The following is a 15,006-nucleotide window of genomic DNA, read 5'->3' on the forward strand; positions in this document are numbered from 1 at the left end:
AGTCAAATTACAAAGAAGAGCCTTTAAAACGTCCCAAAGTCCGAATGCCAAATGCGAGTGTGTGGGATTTCTCGTTTGAAAGCGAGTGTGTAGGTGTCGGTTCCTTTGGCTACGCACATTTTGGCTCTTGGAAAATGGCCGAGACCAATGAGACCGAGAGCGCCGACCACTTGGCAGCTCATGGGCGTTCGTCTCGTCTCACCATCCGACTAACTGACTGACTGACGGATGGTCGAGAGTGTTCGAGTGTGCTTAAATGCACTGAGAAAAATGTGTAATCGAAATAGATAACATATATCAAAAGAATATGGTTGGGACTCTATTTTCTACAAAAATATTCCAAGCAAGAGTATCTATAGAATGTATTTAAATAATTTAATTTTATTTAGTCTAAAATAATTTATTAGTATTCTAGGGATATTAATTATAGAAATATTTGTACATCATTGATATTTTTTGAAGTCATTATAATACATTATACCGCATTTTATATAACTTTTGAATTTTAATTAATGTATTCATACAATTAATTCCGTTAAGATGTTATAATTTCTTAAATGAAATTCTTAAACGATAAAGTCTCATAAGGCACGGCAAATAAGATTACATTAACACTGAATCAATTGTCCAATATATACGAATATATTTTGAAATACTCCCACAAATTATTTTAAGACTAATACTAAATAATAAAAAAAAGCAACTGAACACAAAGCAGAACTCTTTGGTTCATAGAATCAAAACTGAAAATAAACCATTATACTTACTTAGGTAAAATTTTGATATTATTATTTATTAATTATTTAATATTTAAATTTCTCTGTGTGGGGTGTTGAGGGGTCAGGGGTTCCTGGGTGGCAGGTGCGCAGACGTTGCTCTCGATCAGCCGGTCGGTCGGAGTCAGTCAGTCAGCTATTTAACGGCTTTAAGGTCATTTTCACAGTTACGAAACAATGACACAACAATAAGCAATGGCAGCCAAGTGCGCACACACACACACGCATGCTGGCAGGATATGGCACGGAAGAAGAAGAATCGGCCAAACTGCAGTGCAGAGCAATACAAGCATATTTATGTGTATTTTTAGTAAACCCAGTGTGTTTTCCAGCCGAATTTGCCAGCAAAACAAGCAAGAGAGAAAGAGAGGGAGCAGTAGAGTGTAAGAGAGATGGACTGAATGCCAGAAAGAGAGGGCTGGTGGGCAAAAAAGCCGAGTTGAAAAGAGCTTTTCGAGAGACCACTCCCCGAAAACTGCAGGCGACGTCGACGCACACAAAACAACCAATCCCAGGCACAAACACACAAAAAAGCCAAAAGAAAACCCCCTCCCCCGCGCGCACACACACACACGCACGCATGTCAGTGGAAAATGGAATGTGGCAAAGTGTTACAATGCAATTTCCCCGCTTTTTGTTTTTCTGTTTTTTTGGCGACCAACCCAAACTCAATTGTTGAGGGCAAAATCCAAAAAAAAAAGAAATAGCGAAAAAGGCCAGTCTGGCAAACTGGCACAGCCGGAACAACAACAAACATTTGGCACAGGGTGCAGCTGAATCAGCTTTCCAATTGGAAGTGCTAAGGGTTGGGTTTCCCATTCCAGCTGTGATTATGTCAGCCCCTGTCTGTGTATATGTGTGCGTGTGCATTCCAGACCACCCCCTTCCCCAATAAGCAACTGCTCGGTGTGCCGTTAGTCGTCAGTTGCTTTCCAAGCCTCGAAGTTGCCGCTCGGTTTTTTCCCCGGTCATTCGTGCAGCTAAAATTCTGTGATAACGGTAGACAACAAACCAAACCAAAAATAATATAAAAATAAATAAAAAATCGAGTATTGCGACGAACAATTAACCCATAGCTTCAAAGCAAGCAAAATGTGGATTAAATCAACAAAAACCACAATGTGAAATAGTGAAGGTGATGGTTGATTAGTTCTCATAAAGAATAAAACCAATAACAAGAAGCGTCGGGATTTCAACCGCCAACAGTATGGAACTTTTGAAGCTAATGATGTTCAAAAGTGACTTTCTGTCCAACGGCAAATGTGATGATCGCGTACCGCCGATTAACTTGAGTCAATTGCCAGAGTTCTTACTATGTAAGTCCCAATTTCCAAAAGGGTTATGACCTCCGTTTTGTCTTCTGAGTAGGTCATAGGGGCTGGAAAACTTGAGACTTTGCGGGGCTTTAGACTTGGCAACAAGAAAAAAATTAAAAATGTACTTAAATGGCAAGAATGAATGAATGTTTTTAAACAAATTTTAAATTTCAATTTCGTTTTTAATAAGATATCTTTAAATTAATAACAATCGATTAATGATTAAGAACTTGTTTCTATTTAATTTGTAAGCATTAAGGAAACTCATTTTAAATTAGTTTACAATTACTTGATATACCATTTCAAGTTTGCTTTTATCACTATTTGTTTTTTGCTTCGAATGTATAAGAACAAATCAAAGAATAAAATTTCTATCGACCCAAATTAGTATAGAATATAGGGCTTTTCTTTTAGTCAGCATTGTACAATAACAAAACTGTTGTATCGGCTTCTGCATATTGCAAATAGAATTTGGTTAACTATTAAATATTTTTTATATTTCCTTTAATCAGTATTAACTGTTTTTACTCTTAAATAATATTTTGCTTTGGGGATTTCCTTTCAGTCTGCATTGTTCAGATGCAAAACGGTTGAATCGGTTTCTGCTTACTGCGTCCCCGAATAAATATTTTATTTAATTATGTAAATATTTGTGGTACTTCCATTAACCAATGTTAATTGTAAATCTCCATCGCAAATTTCCAGGAAGAAAGCACTTTATCTTTTCTAAACAGTTAAAGGTCCGAAAACGTTGTATTTTCAAAACAGATGTTATTGTTTCTATATAGTGACTTTTTAAATAGACGACAAAAGCAAATTCAATTTAGGAACAAATAGCTCAATTAAATATTGTCTTGATTTGATTCTGTTCATAGAGAAAAATATTTAGCTAAGCAAAGCAAAAAAGAGAAAGATCTTGGTTCGGAATGGGTAAAGAAAAACCAAAGTTTCATACTCTAAAATCAAATATAAAAGCGCCTATGTAAGATCGATAGCAATTAACTGAATATTTTTCGGCTTTCTTATAGCTACAATCCCGAAGTGCGGTGGCTGCCACGAGCTGATCCTGGACCGCTTCATCCTTAAAGTGCTGGAAAGGACGTGGCACGCCAAGTGCCTGCAATGCAGCGAGTGCCACAGTCAGCTGAACGACAAGTGCTTCGCGAGGAATGGCCAGCTATTCTGCAAGGAGGACTTCTTCAAGTAAGTAAATTTCTCAAATGCCAAGGATGCAATTCGGGATTGCCAGAGGCCAAGTTGGTTTAATGAAAAATCTCCTTCCATGTCGCATTTGCCAATGTTCGGGTCGAACAGACGTTACGGTACAAAGTGTTCCGCTTGTGATATGGGCATACCGCCCACGCAGGTGGTGCGACGGGCCCAGGATAACGTCTACCATCTGCAGTGCTTCCTGTGCGCCATGTGCTCCCGCACCCTGAACACGGGCGACGAGTTCTACCTGATGGAGGATCGCAAGCTGATCTGCAAGCGTGACTACGAGGAAGCCAAGGCCAAGGGTGGGTGATCTGAAACTGAGGAAACTGGCGAACACCAAGAAATATATTTTAAATTTAAATGTAACCCCCATTCCAGGCCTCTACTTGGATGGCTCCTTGGATGGCGATCAGCCGAACAAGAGACCGCGCACCACGATCACCGCCAAGCAGCTGGAGACCCTGAAAACCGCCTACAACAACAGCCCCAAGCCCGCCCGCCATGTACGTGAGCAACTTTCGCAGGACACGGGCCTGGACATGCGGGTGGTGCAGGTCTGGTTCCAGAACAGGTGCGTCCTTCTGGGTGGTCTCATTCTGCTATATACTTACTAACGCTTACGCATCCTTCGACAGGCGGGCCAAGGAGAAACGACTGAAAAAGGACGCGGGTCGCACGCGCTGGAGCCAATACTTCCGCTCGATGAAGGGCAACTGCTCGCCGCGCACCGACAAATTCCTCGACAAGGATGAGCTGAAGGTCGACTACGACAGCTTCAGTCACCATGGTGAGTGCTTGAGCTTATTTTGATTAGAAGGAAAGCGCCCGAAGACATTCATATTTTCAAGGGAAATAGAGAAATAATCTGTGAGAATTGGTCAATCAATCAAATCGTCATTTATCGGACTGTCATAATATTCTTTAGAGACAAATTGTAAAATAATTCTATAAATACAGAGCCATAGCAAAAGCTTAGCTTGCCCCTTTTGGCAGAAAAATAATTAACACGAACCCAATTTAGAAAGTTGGCAATTGATTTTAGGAAAAAAATTAAAAATTAAGTAATTAAAGTATTTATAAATAATATATATATTTCAGAAAACTTATTTTTAAATACTTAAACTTCTTTGTATTTTTAACCATTTTCTTTTTGTCATTTCTACATCAAAACTCCATCTTAAATAGACTCCAAGAGTATAAAAAAGCAAATTAATCTAATATCAGAAAACAAGAGAGAACACTATAGACAAGTGCTTCGACTATCACTTACCCGTTAATCAGCTAAAGGAAGGACAAGTAAGATATAGATATGCAAAGAGCATGACATAACGGCGCATTGAATCATAATTTGAATCATAATTTCCTTATAAATTCCGAAATTAAATAATATACATGTCGATAAACAAAACCAAATCGCATTTGATACATGTGGCCGCTAGACACATTTAGGATCGTAAAGTGCGATGTTGGGCGTTATAGTGGGCGTGGTTTTGTGAGGAAACATACTTGAGAAAAGCAAAAGGAACTCCTAGAATCTGCATGGAAAATTTGAACCTTCTGGCTTCAGCGTTCATACTGACAGACTGACGTACATGGCTAGATCGACTCAAGAATATAGGGTCGGATAAAAAAAAATGAATTAGCATTTAACCATGTAAACAATATTCTCATCATATTTTATTTAATTTAAATACAAAACAAAAGATTATTACAAAATACCATTCTATACTTTGCAGATCTGAGCAACGACAGCTACAGCACCGTCAATTTGGGCCTGGATGAGGGCGCCTCGCCGCACAGCATCCGGGGGTCCTACATGCACGGCAGTTCGAGTCCGTCGCAATATCCGCCGAGCAGTCGCTCGCCGCCGCCAGTTGGCCAGGGTCACACGTTTGGCTCCTATCCGGATAATATTGTGTACACCAATATAGGTGAGTTTTAGACTGGGTTTCATTCTTACATAAGCAGTCCTTATAAGAGTATTAATTGCTTTTAGATCAAGCGGTGGGTTCCAGTTTGCATGCCAACAAATCGCATCATCGCCTGCACAGTAGCAACAATGTCTCCGATTTGAGCAACGATTCTAGTCCCGATCAGGGATATCCCGACTTTCCGCCCAGTCCCGACTCCTGGCTGGGCGATTCGGGTAGCACCAATAATACCAGCGCCAACAACAACAACAATAATGCGAACAACAGCAGCAGCAACAACAACAACAACAGCAGCAGCGGCGGTGGGAGTGGCAGTGTGAGCGTCAGTACCGCCCCCAATCCGTCAGCGCCCGGCGTACATTACTGATACTCAAATCTGCTTTTGCGTTATTTTGAGATGCAATCGAGAAGCCTGCTGTTGGCCGCTGCCCAGCAGCAACATCAGCAACATTCGTCGCAACTATAGCAGCGACGCCATATTGAAAGCTCACAACAGTAGCAGCAGCAGCAGCAGCAACAGTAGATGTTGCCACAACAACAGCGGCAACATCAATATCAATAGCAACAGTAGTAGAAGCAGCAACATTGGAAAAGCTTAACTCCTGAGAAAGATGGCAACGCTGTCGTGTGGTTTTCACAACCACATCACCACCCTATTGTTTATGCACCAAGCCTTCTTAATTTTTTAGAAACCAAACACCCCAAAAACCTAAAAAAAAAAACAAAAAGAAACCAACACAATTTGCTCAAAATCCTTGATTTCAATTCGGTTTGCCATTGGTGGGCTTAGCTTGAGATACACCAAACACGGCTTGAATGTTACTAAGCGTTATGATTACATCTGTTCTTGAACGATTACTTCGCTCTATCATTTACATTCGTAACCCTGATATTTTAATGTAAATATTGTATATTTGTGTATAGTGAATGGAAACTAAAACTGAATTTTAAATTAATTAAGTCTGTATAGCGTCAAACAAATGCGGGGTCTTGCGAGCACAACATTGGTTAGGCCCGGCCCCAAAAACAAAAAAAAAAATCAACAAGTTATTTATTGCTTTATATAGGAATACAACAAAATTGCATAGGAGAAATATCAATTACGAAAACGTGATGTCGTATTTATATCTAACAAAAAAACAAAAACCAAAAAATATTTCAACCAAATAGAAATGTCAGTAAAAAAGCAACTACGTAAAATGATAAAAACGAATGCGATGAAATAAATTACTATTTGACACATAAGAATAAAAGACAACAAAAATTGTTAACCAGAAAGTTTTATTTATTTACTTATCAGGGGGTTGTTATTTATTTGTAAATTTTCTGTATTTTTTGGGACTTTTAAAAGAAAGTTTTAAATGACTTCCCAATTTTTCAAATGCCTAAAAGAGTTTAAGGTTCATGTTTCCTATGGAATAGCATTTAAAGAAAATATTATGTGGTAAATGTATTCTTTTTTTGTTTGTAGTTCAAGTTTAAATGAAATAATGATGTTATTGTATTTTATTAGAAGGCTGTCAGTTAATTTAAATTTGTGCATAAAATTCAGATTTGAAAATGATTTCATATCCGAAAGAATGTGAGTACACCGATCCGTTGGCAGTGTGTCATAAATCCGATTTACAGGAAAATGAGATGAGACAGGTGGAATTCAACGGTAGCACCAGTATCCTCTTGGTCAAGCAAAATGACATCCTGCGAGCTGTTGGCGCCCATTGTCCCCATCGAGGAGCTCCGTTGTCGAAAGGTGTCCTGTCCAGGAATCGAGTGCGATGCCCCTGGCACGGAGCTTGCTTCAATCTGGAAACTGGTGACATAGAGAATTTTCCAGGTCTTGATTCTTTGCCCTGTCACCAAGTTCATGTTGACTCCAGAGGACAGGTGCTAGTGCGAATCAAGCGATCTGATTTACGGAAAACCCAGGTGACCAAGAAAATGGTGAGGCGTAATGCTTTGTTGTGGTAGGTGGTGGTCCTTCAGGTGCCATTTGTGTGGAAACCCTGCGGCAGGAGGGCTTCACAGGACGATTAATTCTTGTCTGTCGGGAAAAGCATCTGCCCTACGATCGGATTGAAATCATGAACTCCTTAAATAAGAAAACAAGCGACTTATATCTCCGGGACGAAAAGTTTTACAGGGACTACGATATAGAGGTGTTTCTAGGAGTTTCCGCTGAGAAGCTGGATACATTTCGCAGCATCCTCCATTGCAGCAATGGAAGGAGGTTGCAGTATGACAATATCTATATAGCTACTGGGTATTCAGCTATAAGACCAGACATACCAGGCGTTAACTTGGAAAACGTAAGAACTATTCGAGATATTGACGATGCGAGGAGCATACTCAAAATGGTTGGGAAAACCACCCAAGTGGTGTGTTTGGGTTCCAGTTTTATGGCCGTGGAGGCTGCCGCCAATCTGGTTTCCAAAGCACAAAGCGTAACACTGATAGCCCGACAAAATGTACCATTTAAAAACACTTTGGGTGACTTGATTGGGAAGCGGATACTGCACCTCCTAGAGGAAAATAACGTGAAGCTGCGCATGAGCAGTGGTATCACCCAGATCTTGGGAAACTACCTTGGTAAAGTAACTGCCGTGGAGCTGTTGGATAAATCGCGATTACCATGCGATCTTCTGATCCTTGGAACAGGCTGCCAATGCAACACGCACTTTTTACAAAACTTTGGTGTCAGAATCAACCCCAATGGCTCAGTGGATGTCAACGACTTTCTGCAGACCAATGTGCGGAATGTTTATGTGGGTGGTGATATAGCCAATGCATATATCTTGGGTGGGACCACCGATCGAGTAAATATAAGCCACTACGGGTTGGCCCAATATCACGGACGCATTGCTGCGATGAACATGTGTGGCTACATTTCGAAACTTGAAGCTGTACCCTTTTTCTACACCGTAATCTTTGGCAAAGCCTTTCGTTCTTCCGGCTTTGGTTCCTACAAGGACGTTATAATCGATGGAAGCCTCGAGCAACTACAGTTTGTGGCCTACTTTGTGGACGATAGGGATAAGGTGACTTCAGTGGCCTCCTGTGGTCGGGATCCCATTGTCGCCCAGTTTGCCGAGGTAATATCACAGCAAAAGAGCTTGTGCCGGTGTCAGATCGGTGATTTTAGCAGTAAGTGGATAACGAAGCTAATGCAGTAGTATAATTTAAATAATTATTTAAAATACAACTTATATAAAAATGTTTTATGCCTAATAAATAAAAACATCACGGTCTGTTAAATTTGAGCTCTGTTAACAAAAAGCTTACCGAAGAAATTTCAACCAACTGTAAGCTTAGTGCAGTGCTGTTAACTAAAGCTCTACTTTCAATTTCATATGAAAACTGAGTTATTTATTTTATGCCCCAATGTAGAAACACATCTTTCCTCTACCTAGTAAAACTAATTTTGAAAATTATTAATTAATATGTGTGTGTTTTAAACTTATTTCTGTTTCTTGGAAAGCAGTTTAACAAGGGTTAAGGGTTGCCCCACATTACAAAAACAAGTCCACGCTAAAAGCATTTTTATTTGATTACATGCTTTAATTGCGTAAAATATGGATATAAAAGGCGTATTCGATTCTCAAATGGCATGACATTTAAAAAGATGAAGCTCCTCGGTTTCTTGATCGGCGCTCTGCTTCTGACATCAATTCAGGCCTATCAGGGTTACTACTCCTACACCCCCGTCAAGAATCCCAAAGGAAAAAAGCCGGGAAAATAGTAACAATAAAAAGGTTGGCATTGCCTTAAAATTAAACACAATAATTAAATCCAAATATATTTCAATTCTTTAATAAATATTGCTCTATGTCATAAGACTAAATATTTTTTCATTTAGGAAATTCTACATTATATATATATATAATATAGAATAGCTAACCCGCTGCTGTTTTTATGACCCCAAGCAATTAAATTTTTTAGATGTATTATACGGTATGGAGGGTAATTCCCTATGTGAGATTGTCATTAATATTTCAACAATTTACTGACAGTTTAAACACGTTAATGGCCACATCAAAACGGCAATATAACGGTAATTCGGATAGCAAAGCTTTTTTTTTGCACACTACTAATGTTTATGTATGTTCGGTGTCTATTGTACATATGTGTACCTTATATATGAATATGATTGCTTCCGTTCAAACTAAAAAATATTCTTTTGTTGGCACTTTAATGGGTTAGCAGTTTAGCAGGCAAATTATGCAATATGCGATGTAAAACGATCATAATACAAATGCCAATTAATTAGTGCAATTTTGTTTTCTAGCCAACCTTTTTAAAAAATAAATGACCTAAAAAGTAGGTATGTAAATACAATTAATTGTATTTAGGTATCTAAACCTTAAAATTAGGAGGGATAACCCTTAAGAAAACCAATAATCTAATGATACAAATCAAAATAAATATTCTACATTCTACACCTGACCGATAACAAAAAGTGGTTTCCCATGCTTTTACTTTCAAAATAATTATACCAGATATTCATATTATTTCGAGCGAGAGGTGACCCATTCAAAATTTGTAACTACTAAAAAATTGTAAAATCCACAATCCCAAACAAAAAGAGGGGTGATCCATTGCCAATTTGAGCACCATGTGTTTCAACGAACTGGACGAGCGCTCTGTACTCCCAGATTGCCACATCGCGAACCGCGTGTTCCTCTTCTCATTGCTCCAGTCCCTTCAGGAACAGGAACGTCGGCCGGAGGATGTAGATGTTGAGTTGCGGGATCGCTACAATGTATTCCGCCAGGTGCTGCCTAACTATCCGCTGCCAGAACTGGAAAGCCCCGAGATCCAATCTTATTTTGAAGGGTATCAGCAGGAACAGCACTCAGTCTCGCTCTCCATGGATTCGAACTCATCCGGCGAAGACACCAGCGATACCAGCCTGGACAGTGATCCCGGCCAGATCGCAATATCCGCCAACAGGACGGACTAAGTCAATTCTTTTATAATCTCAATCCCAAAAAAATTATGAAAAGTGAAACTTTTGTCTTTGGCTAGATGTCAGCCAAGTGGTGTTAAACGTAATGAAAGTAAAATTCGACCATTAAATGTTAAACAGTAAAAAAAGAAAATTCAACATAAAATTACAAAACAATTTGGGGGCCAGTGGTAGTACCAACATACATATTAAGCAATTTAATGTGCGTTTGTCGCGCTTGTTTTCCTGCCTAAAAAACTGGAACCAGCTGGCCGGTTGTCCAGTGAAATGCGACAAGCTTATCAAATCTAAATGATCTCATTCAACATATTTTATTATTACCCAAAACAAAAAAATAGAATATGAGAAACGTAAGCTAATCTCACTTAAATAATAACACACATCACCAAACAGGAGAAAGTATAGGCCAACTGGTGTTCAGTGTTCCCTACAAAATTTAGATTTTAAGATTAAATAATTAAACATTTGTAATGAAATATTATATTCTTTAAGTTGCTTAAAATAATTAAAGACTAAATATAGGGCAATTTTTGCTTTAGATAGTCTTGCAGATTTTCCGGGATTTTTTCACTATTTCATAAATTATACACATTTTAGGGCCGTTTTCTCGTCCGCCTGTTAAATTTAAAGTAGGGTTAAAACTCTGATTTCCCATACGATTTCAAGGTTTAATCCCTCATCTAAGTTTAAAATGCGTACGAGAAAACGGCCCTAAAGTTAAAGAACGAGTACGAAAACAAAAAGATATATTATTACTATATTATTTATAGCGCATTATAATGTCGTTTAAGACTAGCCCGCTTTTAACAAAATGACCAGTAATGGCCAGAAAAAAGCATATAATGCAACTGCGGACGGATTCATGAGATCGCTTGCACTGGACGGACAGATCCGCATATTCTGCTATCAAATGCCATAGAAATGTGTATCTGCCCAGCAAATGGGTAAATTACAACCTGGAAATGGTCGCGAATCGAGACCAAACTGTCATAAAAATCAGTTAATAACCGCAGACCCCGCCTGACCAGTAACATCGCAGTATATAGAATTGAATGTGTGTGTGATACACTTATCTGCTTATGTGGAAAGGTATATTTTCATTTTCATTTGGCCAGTTCGTTTGGGTATCGTTTCGTTTAGTTGACAAAGTTTTCTTCACCTGCACGGTTCGAATTACCGGAAACCGAAAGTTCTGTGCCTTTTACCTGTAAGGAAGTGCAACAAGTGTTAGGCGAAGATCGGAAAAAGTGATCCAGTGTTTAAAACAATGCAAGCGTTTCCAATATTTTGCCTAATTTTTCAACTTTTGGCAATTGTTAAAACGGAATCGGGAGAATTCGGTAGGATATAGGTGCAATTTACTCTTAAGGATAAAACACCATATAAAATCAAAGACATTAATTATAGTTTCCTAATACAACTAATAAAAAAAATGGTCCCGATATTATGAGGATCCAGTGCAACTTAAAGACACTTTTCAAAAATTGTTTTAAGGATTAAAAAGCTTAACCAAAACTTATTCTAGAAAAACTTTTGGTACCCGTTAACTATGCTAATCCGGATCAAAAAAGTGGAATTCGAAGCAATGAGACTGCCGGGCATTCGGTCGCCGCCCGTTCCTACTACGACGTGGGTCAATCCGCCGGACAATCGGGATGCTCCGTGGGCACGGAGTGCACTCCCCTACACGACTGCACCGCCCTGATCTACGAGGTGGCCCGGAGTTGCTACTACGGCGACAAGTCGCTCTACTGCGGCGGAGCCAGCGACGAACTGCCCTACGTCTGCTGCCCCAGCAGTCCGTTGGAGAAGAACCAGGTTTGCGGAAAGTCCCTGGTTCAGGGACACTTCTACAAGGGACTAGGTTCCTATCCATTCGTCGCACGCATTGGATTTAAGCGTAAGCATCGTTTTGATTTTTTATTATTTTGATAAATTTACTTAAAGTATACCGGAAACCAATTGACAAAAGATCAGATTGATATGTGCAGATCAATTTTATATTATTTAAAGATCAAGTTTTTCATATAATTTTGATATAAATATCTCATTATACATCTTATTTTACATTATTTGTTTAAAAAATACCACATTTGGTATTTTAAAATAGTATTTTTATAATTTTTATAAAATAGCTGATATGGTAAAATATTAAGTTGATACGTTTGAATCATTAATTTGACATTAATCATATTTTTATTGATATGAAATAAGGTTGTTTTGACAATATTTCAAATCAAAACTGAATAATAAATTAATTTTTGTTTTTATACTCATATCAAGAGTTAACTATTCTTTAGCGATTTTTTAACTTAACTTATTATTAACCTTGTATTTTTCAGACGTCAATACGGGTGCCTTTGCTTATCCCTGTGCCGGAGCCGTAATCGCCCGCCGGGTCATCCTCACCGCCGCCCACTGCGCTCTGGCCAAGGCCGACGGACACCGACTGTAAGTGGGCCATTGGGTGCAGTGCATCGAAATCATATCGGACATCTAATCGACTTTCTCCTCCCTAACTTTGCAGGTCGTCTGTGCGCGTTGGCGAGTACGATACGAGTAGCGATCCGGATTGTGCCAACACCGGATTCTGTGCCCCGCGGTCCGTCAACCACGCCATCAGCCATGTGATCGTGCATCCAGACTACAAGCAGGGCCAGTACCACCACGATATTGCTCTGCTGGTGCTCAAAACGCCGCTAAACTATTCGGGTGAGTTCTGGGCGGGATCGGGGAGGTACCACGATATATAGTACGTGTTTCATAGTCCAATCGGGTGGTTACGCTTGGCGGTGTCGCCGTTAATTAAAAATCGTTTTGTTCTGTCATCTTTCCAACCACTCCGCTCGCTCCAAGTTCACAAATGTCAAACCGACTCCCCTGCATGTCGCTAATTCGAGGTTGGGATCCCCACATCTCACTTAATTGGGCGGCTTTGGTGCGTGTTTACTGTACCAACTAATGAGTTGATCGCGACCTGACCAATGGATCCGCTTTGATTTCTGGCTTTTGGCCTCAGTTCAATGGCTACGAACTTTGGAATAATAATATGCCACGGTATATTGAGCACTTTTCAACTCAAAGATCCCCTTTTAGGATCAAACTCCATATCCGCATTATTCGCAAAACAAGTATGTGTCCATTCAACATTTCAATCCATTCAGAACTTGAGTTTTGTTTACGATACTCGCAAATTGTTAGTTCCCGATTCCGAAGATTGAAATCAATTCGGACGTGATCTGGCTGGACCATTCACCAGACTGAGGCCAGAAATTGAATTTTAGGGCGTAAAGCCTTATTACAGAATCACCTCTCGCACATAGCGTATCAAATAAGGGTCATTACCAGGCAACGGACGACCGATCGTCGAATCGGTGAGGCAATCGATTGGTTAATTGCAATTTGGCCAGCTCGTAAACAGCACATTATTTGCGACCCGAAAGGGGGCGTCACCCAAGTGGCTGCCCAACTTGTTTGCGTTCATCCTTATTGCTTTATAATGCCCAATAAAATACCGCGGCCCGAGATAAATCAAAGGGTGAGGCAAGGGCGTGTATGAATGGGGAATCTGTGTTATTTTCTTTAAAAAAAAGGGTGCTCTTTTTAGATAAGTTTTTATAGAAATGCAAAGAAATCCTCCCACAGGTCCGTGAAATTAATTAGAAACCGTTGGATCAATAATATTATTGCATCTGATACTAAAAGATATATCGATTTTAGAGAGCTCTTATATTTATTTTCGAAAGAATACAATAACTTTAGGATTATTTTTAAAATTGAACTTGAATTTGGAAAACCCTCTCAGAAAATCAGGGTACGCACCTTTTGGGGCCAGGCAACAATGTTGCAGTTTTGGGCAGGTAGCGATCAGAAGTCGAACACAAGATTAATGGAGGCCCACCCATTTCCACTCTCGCACCGCCAGTGGCTACACAACCCATCTGTCTGCAGAAGACACGCGCCAACCTGGTGGTGGGCAAGCGGGCTACCATCGCCGGATGGGGCAAGATGTCCACGTCGAGCGTCCGGCAGCCGGAGATGTCGCACCTGGACGTACCACTGACCAGCTGGGATCTGTGTCTTCGGAACTACGGGTCAACGGGCGCCCTGGAGTCCCCGAACTCCATCGAAGGTCAATGGATGTGCGCCGGCGGAGAGGGCAAGGACGTTTGCCAGGGATTCGGAGGAGCACCGCTTTTTATACAGGAGAACGGCATCTTCTCACAGGTAACCACCATTTATATTATTTTTTATAATAATAATAAAATTTGTTATAATATTTTTCCATTCCACAGATTGGAATTATGTCCTTTGGCTCGGATAACTGCGGAGGACTGCGAATCCCGAGTGTCTACACCTCTGTGGCCCACTTTTCCGAGTGGATACACGACAACACGCCGCCGGAGTAGGCTCACTGACTTAATAGCTTAGCCATTAACCTTAACTTGAATTACAAAAATATGTATATATTTAAATAAATATACACAACAGACTATTATTCAAAATCCGTATGAAGAAATACTGCGTTGTGTCGCGCTTTCCATTGATCTGATATGTTGATCGTAGCATACACGCACTCAATAACTAATTGGATTAATTGAACTTTGACACGATCCACTCGCAGGGGCTTGAAAAATATGAAATGATCTTTTATACAAATAAGATGACGGTAAGAAAAATAAGTAGACTATTGGACCCCTACTCTACCCCACAAGCTTATTGCTTTATACAAAAGAAATGTTTCGCTAGGCTTTAGAAAATAAACCTAAACATAATAAATAACAATTAAAACAACTAACTTATGT

The 15,006-nt window shown here is 39.7% G+C and overlaps 4 protein-coding genes across 10 annotated transcripts in view; all 4 read left to right on the plus strand.

The window, feature by feature from the left end:
• Positions 1-5,710, plus strand: part of Lim3 (Lim3 homeobox protein) — a 43,172-nt gene extending 37,462 nt beyond the window's left edge. For 3 of the 7 annotated variants that reach the window (XM_017159124.3, XM_017159126.3, XM_017159123.3), the window contains 6 exons: positions 3,121-3,295; positions 3,398-3,609; positions 3,686-3,878; positions 3,943-4,094; positions 5,044-5,238; positions 5,304-5,710. In XM_017159124.3, the coding sequence (XP_017014613.2) occupies positions 3,121-3,295; positions 3,398-3,609; positions 3,686-3,878; positions 3,943-4,094; positions 5,044-5,238; positions 5,304-5,605 (1,229 nt within the window). In that variant the 3' untranslated portion in view covers positions 5,606-5,710. Of the gene's footprint in view, positions 1-1,708; positions 2,093-2,892; positions 3,023-3,120; positions 3,296-3,397; positions 3,610-3,685; positions 3,879-3,942; positions 4,095-5,043; positions 5,239-5,303 lie in introns of those variants that run through there. The other 4 variants (XM_017159129.3, XM_017159130.3, XM_070211413.1 and 1 more) reach the window with 4 other exon arrangements.
• A 1,019-nt stretch (positions 5,711-6,729) lies between these two features.
• LOC108069127 (apoptosis-inducing factor 3) lies at positions 6,730-8,417 on the plus strand. The gene is given in 2 exon segments (XM_017159088.3): positions 6,730-7,189; positions 7,192-8,417. Coding segments are annotated over 2 exon segments (1,608 nt in total). The 5' UTR covers positions 6,730-6,798; the 3' UTR covers positions 8,409-8,417.
• A 1,289-nt stretch (positions 8,418-9,706) lies between these two features.
• Positions 9,707-10,325, plus strand: LOC108069132 (uncharacterized). Its single transcript, XM_044395010.2, has one exon. The coding sequence runs from the start codon at positions 9,848-9,850 to the stop codon at positions 10,193-10,195; it is 348 nt and encodes a 115-aa protein (XP_044250945.1). The 5' UTR covers positions 9,707-9,847; the 3' UTR covers positions 10,196-10,325.
• A 724-nt stretch (positions 10,326-11,049) lies between these two features.
• On the plus strand, positions 11,050-14,908 carry LOC108069131 (chymotrypsin-like protease CTRL-1). The gene is made up of 6 exons (XM_070211698.1): positions 11,050-11,541; positions 11,727-12,101; positions 12,544-12,652; positions 12,729-12,913; positions 14,127-14,428; positions 14,497-14,908. The coding sequence occupies exons 1-6, from the start codon at positions 11,469-11,471 to the stop codon at positions 14,608-14,610; spliced, it is 1,158 nt and encodes a 385-aa protein (XP_070067799.1). The 5' UTR covers positions 11,050-11,468; the 3' UTR covers positions 14,611-14,908.
• The last annotated feature ends 98 nt before the right edge of the window (positions 14,909-15,006 follow it).

The sequence above is a fragment of the Drosophila takahashii genome, chromosome 2L (assembly GCF_030179915.1).
Source record: "Drosophila takahashii strain IR98-3 E-12201 chromosome 2L, DtakHiC1v2, whole genome shotgun sequence".
Lineage (NCBI taxonomy): Eukaryota > Metazoa > Arthropoda > Insecta > Diptera > Drosophilidae > Drosophila > Drosophila takahashii.

Coding starts and splice junctions, on each gene's coding strand:
- LOC108069132 (XM_044395010.2), top strand. CDS start 9,848: ATGTGTTTCAACGAACTGGACGAGCGCTCTGTACTCCCAGATTGCCAC.
- LOC108069131 (XM_070211698.1), top strand. CDS start 11,469: ATGCAAGCGTTTCCAATATTTTGCCTAATTTTTCAACTTTTGGCAATT. Junction 11,542..11,726: donor AACGGAATCGGGAGAATTCG/GTAGGATATAGG, acceptor AACTTATTCTAG/AAAAACTTTTGGTACCCGTT. Junction 12,102..12,543: donor CGCACGCATTGGATTTAAGC/GTAAGCATCGTT, acceptor TGTATTTTTCAG/ACGTCAATACGGGTGCCTTT.